This window comes from Patiria miniata, unplaced genomic scaffold, assembly GCF_015706575.1.
Source record: "Patiria miniata isolate m_02_andy unplaced genomic scaffold, ASM1570657v1 HiC_scaffold_3, whole genome shotgun sequence".
Lineage (NCBI taxonomy): Eukaryota > Metazoa > Echinodermata > Asteroidea > Valvatida > Asterinidae > Patiria > Patiria miniata.
This window is the reverse complement of record NW_024037069.1, coordinates 10,239,549-10,252,601: the sequence shown is the minus strand read 5'-3', so window position 1 is coordinate 10,252,601 and position 13,053 is coordinate 10,239,549. Positions and strand designations below refer to the sequence as shown.

Below are 13,053 nucleotides of genomic sequence, written 5' to 3'. Positions count from 1 at the left end.
TTCAGCTGAATACATTTGTATATGTACATCAAATGATAGATTCATTTATGCTGATTCATATATGCTGCCTATCTGCACATAATGAAGCTGAAGTTGGTCCAATAATATAGTACAGCAACTAGCTCTGATACTGTTAAAAGTCACAGACAGTACCTTACGGGACAAAGCGTTCACGATAGAGTTTTTCGTAGTAAGGCACACACTTAGCTATTTGTTCAATGGCCTTAGGATTGGTCACGGATGTCGAAACTGGTTTGGGCAGGTCTTCGTTCTTCCTGAAGCCGCTACTGCACCTGTCGTTGGTGTGGTAGTCACAGTTGAAGTACCCTAACTGGTCCCGACAAGTGATCCATTTGGCGTACATCGGTGAGCTGTCATTCTCCCATTCGATCAGCTTCCTGCTGAAAGGAATTCCAGTGGCCTTGCAGTAGGCAGTCATCACAGTCTCGGGCTGGGAGACCAAATCGTCGGCATCCATGACAAACGGCGCCGGATCCAGGTTTTCTCTGACATACTGGTAGAGTTCCAGGAGGTCCTTGAAACCCGCGTACTCCCCCATGTCGGCTTTGTGCCACTCCTCCTTTGCCTCCTCATCAAGAAGTGGTTTGCTTGGTCTCCACTCATCATGGCATTTTCTCCAGGAGGGTATGACCTGTATAAGACCCGTAAATGAACATCTTATATGAAGTTATGCAACTTATAGATTTGCTATTATTGACTTTTTCAGCAATTTGACAGCAGTCTTGGGTGCTCCTCTACAGAGGGCTTATTTGTCCTTCTCTCGGATGTCGCCCCCATTCATGTCTTTATTCTACTCTTGATACAACATTTGTGAATAACCTATTTCGTTTATTCTATCATTTTGTGTAACAACTTTTTTGTTTCAATGGAAATTAAAACAAACAAACAAACAAACAAACACCCCCAACACCCCAACAAACAAGCAAACAAACCTTGTTTGGATTCCTGATTAGGAAAGTGTGGCGGTACCCATGAGGCAGATGATCCATATACACCTTCCCTGCAAGGCTCAAGGCAAAGTCCTTGACGAATACCAAGCTGGCATCCTTGTGTTCTGCCTCCAGTGTCTTCTTCACCCAGGCGTGTGTGAAGATAGAGGAGTCGTATGCAGAGCCTGCACTAGGCAGAATGGCCGTGGCTCTTGGGGCTGGGGTGGACGCAGATTCACTCTCTGGTCCCCCAACGAGGGCCCTGTAATAGGGCTCATAGTAAATCACGCCGCCTTCTAGATTGCTGATGGAGCGCAGGACTGCCGTGGTACAGGAACGAGGGACTGACCACAGTATAACACGGGGCTGCTCATGAATACTGGCCATGATACTTACATGTAACCAAACTGGTTGCTTCAAATAAAACAGATGTGTATGTTTTTGTACACTCACATGTAACTATCATCAGGTTGGTCTTTACAATATGCTGCCTGTGTTCATGGCCTTGTTTGCATGGTTTACTGGTTGATGTGTCTGAGGTACATGTACATGTACGGTATATGTCTATTTCTAGTGCATCACAAGTTCACCTTTTACTGTGTGCGATCTACCAGTCCTTGACCCTTGACCGGTGAATGGCAATCTGGAAATGTACATGTACACACACGAAGGCACTGTTCTGGATTTGATCTCCATTTTCGAAGCCATTTTTCTCAATGAGGCCAGTATCATACATTATAATGTGTAGTGTATTTGCTTTGGAAAATCCACTGTGAAACTTTTCTGTGGATATTCTATGGGAATGGAGTTTTATATGTGGATGATGTAACAGGACAAGTACTGAGTAAAAATATAAATAAATAAATTGTAATGCATATATTTATATAGTGCTTTACATCATAACAACAATTTCAAAGCGCTTCACAATTATTCCCTTGTTCATTAGGCCACGAGACCATACGCGGCAGCCAATATCAGCGCACATTCATATCCTCTACCCTCTCACCCATTCATTCTCCTGGTTGGAGAGAGGCAATTGTAGTTAAAGCTATAGTCCATCATTTGCAGCCATCCGAAAAGTAACTGGCGTAATTATTGTTGAAAAACATACTTGGTTGAAAGATAGTAAGTGGACTAAACTCCCTGTGAAATTGTTCTTTCTGGCAAGCTGTCATTTTGAAGTAATCAACGAAAGAAGGCCTTTCCAACGCACCGTAGGAAAATTTAAATTAGTAGTTCGTTTTGTTATTCGGCGAAGCGCGCGCAAGCATTGGCACGACGCACATGCGCGTGCGGTTGCTATAATTCGTCGGATCAGTGCGCGACATCGCGTATAGCTGCAATCGGCTCAGTGAGAACGTGTCTCGGACGCTGAATTCAGGCCAAATTCAAAACATGATTCAGCAACTTTTGATTTGAAATTGAGATCCTAGAATGCTATTTTTCTCGGAATATTCAGCTGAAGCTGAGCTGAAACTTCATCAGGTTTAGTTGTTCAGTATCCTTCATTAGATTTTGAACACTTTTGTTGCTTCAAACGAACAAAATGCACAAATTACAAATGATGGACTATATCTTTAAGTGTCTTGCCTAGGGGCCAGGCGCGGTTCTACGAGGTTCCACATTTCAGCACGCCTCCCTGCAAAATTTCTGGATCCACCCCGGCTAGCCGCCCCCCCCCCCTCCAATATAGATTCTAGAACCGCGCCTGGCACATTACACTAAGTACCTAAATACCATAACTAAAGGACCACACATTTTCAAATCAACATTGCACATATACTGGTACATGTAAATCTGAATAAAACGAAAATCTGTTTAAATTCAGGACAGATAATAAAAAGCAGGGGAAAAAAATCAGAATCAGTGTTAAAAGCAGAATCCAGTAGAGCTGTCAGCTGTCCCAAATTTGCTGTATATTCGAATATCGATCATCTAAAAATTTGAATGTAAATAGCCTTTTGCCGGTTTATCGAAAAGAAAAGAACTTTAAAGCTGCATTTTATTGTCGGGTGCCACTTTTTTGTCGACTGTAACTTGCTTGTTGACATCTATTTGTTGGTCTCATTCTTTTAGCTGGGTAAAGTCCCTGAACAGTTGAACGGTACTTTAATACTGCAAAACATAACAGTGGCCCATAATATTCATCACCGCATGCAAAATTTAACCGGCGCGCTTTGTACGCAACTTTTGACCAGCGAGGAAGGCAGCTGCAGTTGGCGTGTGTAAAACTTGATCAGCAAGTTTTGAATATTTGAATATTCGGTCAAGTGCGGTTTCGAATAACCGAATACTAAATTATTCGAAAAATGGACCGCCCTTCAATCCAGTGCTAGAAAGTTGAACATGTGTATAGCATTAGGAACAAATGCCTGCCTGGATTGACAGTGTAAAGAATTGGGAACATAAAGACCAATATATCTGAATGTTTGTATTTGAAACAGTTAGGCCTATGTAATGGGTGTAAGGATTCTTGTTTAATCTTGTTGATTTTCAACGGAACATGTTTTTTTGTACAGTGAACCAATTGAGGGAAGTCAATTATACAAATCAATTGCTGGGCAATCTTCCTCGGTCTAGAAGTCAAGCTTAACAACTATTTTCAGGGTGAAAACTCAACGAAAGCATGGACTGTATGGTACATCGTTAAATTTTCAAGTAATTAAATGACCTCAAACCAATTTGTGTCTTGAGAAATAAAGACAGAGAAAAAAATCCATGCATTCTCAGTCTCTCATTCTGCTAGAATTCTATCGTTGGCTCACTTGTTGTTAACATGTAACTCCAATTCTTTATAAAAACTCATTATCATCAAGCTTCCTGGCATTAAATAAACCATCTTAAGAATTGGACTTTAGCATGAGTACATCTCATCCAACACAGGCCATGGTGGAATTAATTGACAGATTCCTTGGTATATTGAAGCGGATGTGTCTATTCTCTTGGGGCCACAAGAGGCTGTCCTTGTGGACGAGATTTCTGTGCTGAGAAATCAGTTCCTTGATGCGTTTCCTTTTAAGAATTACTTTATTTTTCCAGTCCCAAATTTCTTTTTCTCTCAACCAAGAAAAGGGATTCAGAGCTGGTTAATCAATGCAAATCATATTACAATATCATAGTTAGTGCTTTATTTTTACTTGCGTGATTTTTTTTTAACAGGTCCTTAATTGTAGGGGAAAAATGCTTTTGGTTGCCATGGCAATGGTCTATTTACGTGATTTGTCCTCGATGCATGCTGTCTATACCATAGATGACAAGGCTCCAACATTCAGAGATTTAACCATTGAGTGGTTAGGGGCCTTTAAATCAAGGGAAAAAATTGCACATTTGAAAGAGGAATTCAGCAAGATTTGAGGGTTGCATTAATAGACCCTTACACGATGAAGCCATTTTCGATCGTGTCCCCTGAATCTATTTTACAGATTGTAACAGATTGACATGGTCGTTGCGACAAAATCATGTACACGTATGTGTAGATAGGCCTTGTAAACTGTTGAATGGGATAGTACCGTACTATTTACATGTATGCGCTCCAAGCTTCACTTTCAATTTTTTTTTAAATGTGGCTTAAAACATTAGTATGTTAAATAATGAAAGGTTTGCGGAAACACCATGTGCGAATAATTTCTCAACTAAGAGAATGGTTCTGAAAAGAACCAGAGGTATAAACTCGACGTTCCGGTCAGTATGCTCAGACCGTCTTCAGGAGAGTGTATGCTCTGACCGTCTTCCTGAAAACGGTCAGAGCATACTGACCGGAACATCGAGTTTATACCTCTGGTTCTTTTCAGAACCGTTCTCTTAGTTGAGAAATTATTCGCACATTGTGTTTCCACAAACCTTTCATTATTTAGTATCTCCACCATGCAAAGTCTCAAATCTTACTTATTATTAGTATGTTACTAATGACAAATGTTAAAAATTATTTATCAGAGTAGACAGGTATTAAGAACTTGTAATTAACTTTATTTCATTACATGGCCGACTCATGAATAAAGCCTGTAACTAGTCCAACCACACAATGACATATCTAACACTAATCCTGAACATATGCCAATCACAGTTGTTTGCATAAATTCCTGCCTACTGTGCTAATACAGAGTACTCTATGCGATGCGATGCGAGGGTGCAGCCTAGCCTACACCAACTCGGGACTTGATCGCGGCCCTCCACGCATCCCTCTCCAGCATTAGGGTCCTCAGCTCCCCTGTGTCACTGAGACTCTAAATGATTGACTGTGTTACTTATTAGCCATTGCAGCAACCTTCCAAGGGTAAACAAATCTGTCGTTATTGGATGTTTAGGTAGCGGTTTCTTATTTGCTTTAGAGATCTACCTTCATGAGGTACTGGTACATTGGCTAGTGCTTAATTACAAATGTACACATAAGCACATAGCTGTAGCTTATTTTTATGCAATTAAGTCAGTCGGAAGTAACGGACAGTGATTTTAATGTATGTTAACATGTACACCACCGTGCATGTTTGTGCATTGTCTCTTTGTAAGTGTTTTAACATGGTTGATGTTTATGCAGGATTTAAAGGGAATGTACAACATTTGCTTTTGCTTCAATTTTCAGAAATAAATGGATTTGGAGGATTAGTATGTTAAAGCAAATATTGTTAACATGACTTGTTTCACGTTTTGGGCTTGTAGATGCTGGAAAAACCAAGAAGACCATTCATGTTCTTGTAGTCTGGTTCCCTGACCCCACTTATGATGAAACAGAGAATTTATAGACTTTCGGGAATTGTAAGGTCAGAGAATCAGTCTAGCAGGCTTGTACCCCTTCACAGGTGTGTAATCAATTGCAAATAGTTTTTGCAGTTTTTGCAGCAAGGAGTTTGCAAGCAATTTTTGAAAAAAAGTCAGTTTTCTCTAACGCTGGTCGGCCGACCATCGTTGGAAAAATACAATTTTTCTTGAAAATGTCAGCACACCAGGAGCCACTATTTTACAGGATGCTTTAGACTGTCATTCCCTAACAATCCAGTAAGGAATTTGGTGATAATTTCATTATTTCATTTTGAGATGTTTGCAAATGTTGTATCTTCCCTTTAAACGGACAAAAATCTGACACTTTTTTTTGTGATCTAGAAATTTGGATAGAATAAATTAGTACCCATCGCAGAACTGAATTCTGCTTTTGGAGCAACTGTATAGTGTGTATTATACAATGTCTGAATAAATCCCTGTTATCTGATTGGTGGGTCGTTGATCACATGGTATTGAATTATTTGTCCCAATCCACAGCCTGGCAGTACCCCAAAAATAGAAGTTCTATTTTACGGTAAATAGTTGCACGGTCAAACTATTGGTGACTCTGGCCAATTGGATGATGAGGAATTACTTGGGTGTTTTTTAGCAAATGATTTTGCTTAGGCATGTGGTCCCCCCCCCCATTTAATTAACCCTCCCTTTTTGGCTGGCAATTTCAACAAGGCCACGTACCCCGGTAGTCAAAATAACTAAAGTGACTGTTGTTAACAGTTGAGTGCTCCCTGCCTTCATAAAGCAGGATTGGCTGTCTGTGATTGTTATGAAACCTGATGTAGAGCTTTGACTGAAAGTGATTGATAAGCTGGCTGTGCCTACCAGTCACCTGCTTTTGTCTGTGGATGGAATTTGACTGTCACACCTACAAGAAATATGATCTGACTGTTGGTGACTAGCCTGTGTGTGTATAAGGCATATTAACTACCGGTATCTGTGGCCAATCAATATTGCCTTTTATTAGACTTCATGATTTGAACACTGACATATTATTTTAAACCCTTCTTTATTATTTGTCAAAGGGACTTGGGTATTAATTATAATTTGTTTGTTCAGTGGAGCCATCATTGACATGATCGCAAAGAGCCTCGCGGTCCAAAATTGAGAGACGCGTTCCCACGTGAGCAGATCAAATTGTGTTTGTACTGGAAGTCGTCTGGAAATAATTTGTTCTCGGATCGTCTTTGAGTACATGTAGCCTACCGGTATATTGTACAAGGCCCAACGTGATTTGCGCGGTCCTTTTATTAGTTTCTAAGTGTGTTTTGATACAAAATACACATGTACCGGTATCTGCTGACTAAATCTTGTTAGCTCAAAGATATGGCATTCTTAAGTGGGCCTCAATCGGGCTAAAAAACCAAGTCTTGTAAACTTGTTATCGTCGTTTAATGTCTAAAGGATGACCATTTAAAAGTAGAATTGTGCAAAACCACATTATAAACTAATTTTGGTGATAATTCACAGCATGCGCACATTAGTTGCAGCCTTTCCTCTAAATCACAGGACAAAGAAAAAAATCAGGCAATCCCATACTTTTTTTTCTATCCTGATGCAATGTTGATTTTATTGCCAAAATGAAATTATAAATTCCATATCACCATGTACAAGTGATGGCAAAGTCCTTCGCCAACTGATTTGCATATTGTAGCCGCTGTGAGATCGCTGTTCGCGCTTTGTACAGTGCATAGCGGGCGGCTGGTGTTTATGTTAGTGGCCAGATACCATCACGGGCACTCGACGAACGCCTTGACCACTAGGCAAAGTCAAGGTGTGACTATTTTTTTGTCTGTTTTGCCCACGATTTGAGATGTCAGATATGTGTATCATCTGCAGATATTTATTTACATTGTATACATTGGAGGTGAGAGAGCCAAGTGCGTCTTCAACTCTCAAGACGTTTTTCCTCTAACACCTTTCGCTTGCAAGTAAGAGCAAAAAATCAATATGTTTTCAGCTGCCAAGAGTTATTGAATATAAACACATGTTTCGTCGCTATTGATTTTCTTCCCACTTTTTTTGTTATGAGCTACGTACTTTGGCGAAGCTCAGACGTCAATTGCAATTCATCATATTTCTGTTCTTTACCAGTGGTTTCAATTGAGCTTAGTTTTCTTGAGGAGACGGCCACAGTTGCGACTTTAAGAATATATTTTTTTTGTGTGCTTAGAGTGGATGGTAAAAAGTACATGTCGAAATGTACATGCAGAAAAATATGACATTTCAATTCTTTCATTTAACCCTTTCCAGATGATTTCAAAAGACCAATAACGTTGTGATTACATTCAAGTAACCAACAATCAGATTTGCTCCGAACGGTTGGTTCTCAAAAGCCAATTGTCCAATTTTGTAAATAACTGGACAACTTTGCCTGAAGTTTTACAAATACCTCCAAAATTCAAAATATGGCGACCAGTGACGATTTTTAACAAAGGACTTATTTTTGGGCAAGGTGTGCTTCCAGACTAGAGGAAATACATGCAGAAGAGTTAATTTTCATCACTTGAAAAGGGACTAAATTTTCATCACCTTCATTCGTGTGATTTTTGAGTTTTTGTAAAATGAAATTTCTTGTCAAATTTCTTCAATTCAGAAAAACTGCTGAGCTTCTAATTGTACAAGGACAGTTTAGGAGTGTTTTTTAAAGGTACATGTAGATCATTTGCAGCTATCCAAAAAATAACTGCCCAAATTATTGTTAAAAAAGCATACTTGGTTTGAAGATGGCAATATGCACTTAAATTCCCTGTGAAATTATTTCTTCTAGCATCCTGTCATTTCGAGAAAAAACCCACCAATACAAGAATGCCCTTTCCAAAGACGCTTCAAGTGACGCATTTCTGGAAATTTCAGTTAATGGTTTAAGTTATTGTAATTGGGCAAAACCGTGAATGGGTCTGGGTGGGTGCAAGCATTGACACAACGCACACACGCACACGGGGTTGCTATCATTCTTCGGTTCAATGCGTGACATGGCGTAGCTGCAACAGGCTGAATGAGAACGTGTTCCGGATGTTGATTTCAGGCGCAATTCAAAACATGACTCTGCATGCAACTCTTGAATTGAAATCGAGGACCTAGAATATTGTTTTAGATTTTAAAGCTACAGTCCATCATTTGTAATTTGTGCATTTTGTTCGTTTGAAGCAACAAAAGAGTTCAAAATGTAATGAAGGATACTGAGCAACTAACCTGATGAAGTTTCAGCTCAGCTTCAGCTGTACATTCCGAGAAAAACAGCATTCTAAGATCTCAATTTCAAATCAAAAGTTACTGAATCGTGTTTTGAATTGTTTTGAATTGCAGCTATGCGCGACGTCGCGCACTGATCCGACGAATTGTAACAACCGCGCACGTGTGTGCGTCGTTCCAATACTTGCGCGCTGAATAACAAAACGAACTACTAATTTAAATTTTTCTACGGTGCTTCTTAAGAATCACCGTTGGAAATGCCTTCTTTCGTTGATTACTTCAAAATGACAGCTTCCCAGAAAGAATAATTTCACAGGGAGTTTAGGTCCCTTACTATCTTTCAACCAAGTTTGTTTTTCAACAATAATTACGCCAGTTATTTTTCGGATGGCTGCAAATGATGGACTCTAGCTTTAAGCACTCTTGTTGCTTCAAACAAAACAAATGCGCAAATGACAAATGATCTGCCAGTACTCTACCTTTAAGGCAGTCCATGCTTGTACCATACAGTAAATCTTTAGACCCTGTATTGCTTGTATTGGTCTTGAGGCTCCGATATCCACCAAATAAATTGCATTGTTTTTTTTTTTCCTTTCTGTTTTCACCAATATTACTATTTTGCCAGACACCCGTGGCTGTGCATTCAAATCTTTTTGATGTTCATGTCCAGTATTCTTTGGTGATCATTACCAATGAAAATTTGTACATGGGCAAATTCTACGGAATTACAAACCTCAATGCCAAAACATTAAAAAAATCCAAATGCCACACATTTAATATGTATATAGGCTAATATTATCTGCATGTTATTGATATACAGTTTTTTTCTCACAAAGTTCAAAAGTTCAGCTGTTGTTTTTAACTGAAAAATTAATTAATAAGTACACACAAAAATCTCTTTGTCTGAGTAACATCCGACACCATGGTGTTTAAAGCCGATGTCTACAACAAGTGGTGCACTGCTCTCTGTTCTGACACCCCTATGTTCCGACACCCCTACTGGTACGTTCTGACACCCCTATGTTCTGACAACCTTCACACAAGATTGTGTTACTCCCGGTTAGGGTTAGGGTTAGGGATATGTGCAGTCGGAACATAGGGGTGTCGAAACATTAGGTGTGTAACCAACTAAAGAGTTTGATGAAGTAACAAAAATTTTTTGCATCATTAGCTGATTATGTTTTATCAGAATAAAAATTACAATTATAACTTTTATTGTGCACACTGTTGAATTGTCCCAATTAAAAATGTCCGACACAGGGAAACTGCCTATTAATTAATTTGTTTGCAACATACACATCAGGACTATCACCAAGAGATGGAGGAAAATCATAAACAAATTCCTAATCTTGACAGATCTTTATCTGTTATCCCCTCCTAATGAAGTTCTGGAGAAGGGGGGGGGGGTGTAGCATTTGTCCGTGAGTACTACCAGGATGACAGTTTTTGTTGCAGCTCGGATGCTCGGACTAATGCAATTGTGCGGAAATTGCCGGCGCCAAACGAAAGACGGTCACTTGAAAAGTAAATCAGGCGGCACGTCTCGACAGGAACCTGCCGCACATTTGTCAAAAATGAGTGGCCATCGCAATGATGCTTTCATGGATAATGTCAGGGAGTCACGTCATGTTTATCGCATACACAAGATTGAATTACAAAACGCAAGTCTTTCTGACAAGCTTGCGATGATGAGAAATGAAATTCTATCGGTACTGATTAGACTGTATTGCTTTTTGAAATTAAATATTCAGTTTTGGAGCCAGCCTGGGCCTAATTTCATAGCTCGGCTAACCATTGAGTTCTGTGATGACATGTTGTACATTGTGTACATGTGTGATTCTCATTCTGTGTTTCAGTGCAAATAAATTCTGAAGAAAGCGTGTACGAACAAAATCTCTTGTTATAGGGTGCACTGTACACATTTCATAAGCAAAATACTAGGAACACACGAAATGAAAGGGAAAATACAACATTTGCAAACATCGAAAAATAAAACTACCAAATCATTTTGAAATACCTTGCTGGACTGTTAGTGAATGACAGTGTAAAGCATCCTGTAAAATCATGGCACCTGGTATACTGTCATTTTCTAGAAAAGTGGTATTTTTGTATCAATTTCCAACGCTGATCGGCCGATCAGCGTTGGAAAAAACTGGCTTTTTTTCAAATACTGGCCCCAGTTGACCATCGCACTTGTTTGCAATCGATTACACACCTATGAACGGGTACAAGCCAGCTAGACTGGTTCCCTGACCTTACAATTCCCCAATATATGTAAACTGCTCTGTTTCTTCTTAAATGGAGTCAGGGAACCAGACTACAGGAAAATGATTGTTTTTCCTGGTTTTTATAGCATTTTCGAACCCAAAACCTCAAAAAAGTCAGTGTAACTATATTTGCTATATATTTCCAACCCCCCAATTCCATCGATTTCTGAAAATTACAGCAAAAGCAAATGATGTATATTCCCTTTAATATGTTGTGGCACAAAACTTCTGCCAGATAGCTCAAATTCTTCTTTAACAATTAGCACAGCCATGAATGGGCACTGGTTGATTGATGATTGAGAGCGTAACCATGGCAACCAGTTTATGATATCATTTTTTTTTTTAAAGAAACTCCATCAAGTTCGATTCAACTTCAACTCGAGAGATTTGTATGCTGTGAAAAAAGTTTTGAAAGTTTTCCGGCAGGACTGGGCAAAAACTGGACGTACTTGTAGTTAAGAAACTATGATGACATTACCAGGGGCGGATCTAGGAATTTGTGCGAGGGGGGGGGGGGGGTTCATCAGCAAATCAATGCTGAAATGTAGACACATTTTTTTACAGTGGATGCTTGGCCTTGTAAAATCAATGGGGGGGGGGATGTCTCGTACCATACTTTCAAGGGGGGGGGGCGCTGTTGAAATCCAACTATCAATTTAACAATAAATTACAGAAAAGTTTATACAAATACCTCCGTAACAATATGGCAGGCTCTGTCCCAATTTTGTGCACAGGCCCATATTATTACCAGTATTATTTTTTTGGGTGTCAGAGCAGTGGGGGTTCACATTATTCTTAATGTATTTCTCTAAAAAAAAAAAACTGAGTTAGAGCTGTTTTTTTTTTTCCCTGACCCCCACAACCCCCCTTCTGGATCCGCGCCTGATTACATTGTCTTTCTTTCTTTGTTTATTTTCTCTGTTGTCCTCTTTCTTTTAGAAAGTCGATAAAAAGGAGATTTGGATAAAAAAAATGGTCCTGGTTTGAGAAAACATATACATTAATTCTGCTGCTGGAGTAAATAATCTTGTCCGGGGGGGGGGGGGGGGGGGGGGGGGGGGGGGGGGGAGAAGGCACAAAAGAAAAAAACCCAAAAGAAAAAAAAATTAACAAACATTGCATGGAAGTGTACGGTACATGTCATTTAATAACCTACATACCAGCTTTATTAGTCTGTTGCCATGGAGACTGAAATCAGATTTTGGCCGCAAGCCCAAATGTCAGCCGTAACTATTGTACCTCGCTGAAGGGAGATTGTATCAGGGGGTGTTTATGGACAAGTAATTCCCTACCTTGTCCCAAGGACGTCAGAGAGAGATGGGGGAAAATTAATCAACGTTATCCTCAAGAGGGGATTTTTGTTTCGTCTTGATAAGCCGAGTCCCTCTGAGCTGTACAAAATTGAACATTTGGCATGCCTGACTGCATCAAACTTAATTAATTTAAGGGAAAACATGGCAAGATTTTAGAGAAAAAAAAATCCTTTTTGGGGGGTAAAAACTTAGAGAGAAGCGATGTGGGGCATTCTGTTTTATGACTACATGTAAAAGTGTATGAAGATTGTTGCGGGCCTAGGCCTACATGTACCGGGACTTGCAACTAAAATCAGGCAGACCTACATGTAAAACCAATGTGCATGGCCGTGTAGCCTTCACCATTGAAAATTGTTTATTTGTTTGTGCGCCTGACTATGTACATATACATGTAATTGTAATAATAATAATAGTGGATATTTATAAAGCGCGTATCCACCAGGACTGGTGCTCAAGGCGCTACATCATTATTACCCCTGCTCATTGGGCTCATGAAACATTCCAAATACCATCTCAGCTCCCTGGGGAGTATACAGCTCGATGCAGCCTGTTAGGCGC

General features: G+C 39.7%; 1 protein-coding gene across 1 annotated transcript; it reads right to left on the bottom strand.

The window, feature by feature from the left end:
* Window positions 1–154: 154 nt before the first annotated feature.
* LOC119736450 (branched-chain-amino-acid aminotransferase-like protein 2) lies at window positions 155–1,563 on the bottom strand. Its single transcript, XM_038210470.1, has 2 exons — window positions 954–1,563; window positions 155–652 (listed from the first exon to the last, which is right to left on the bottom strand). Exons 1-2 carry the CDS (start codon window positions 1,335–1,337, stop codon window positions 155–157), a joined length of 882 nt encoding a protein of 293 aa, XP_038066398.1. The 5' UTR covers window positions 1,338–1,563.
* Between the last annotated feature and the right edge of the window lie 11,490 nt (window positions 1,564–13,053).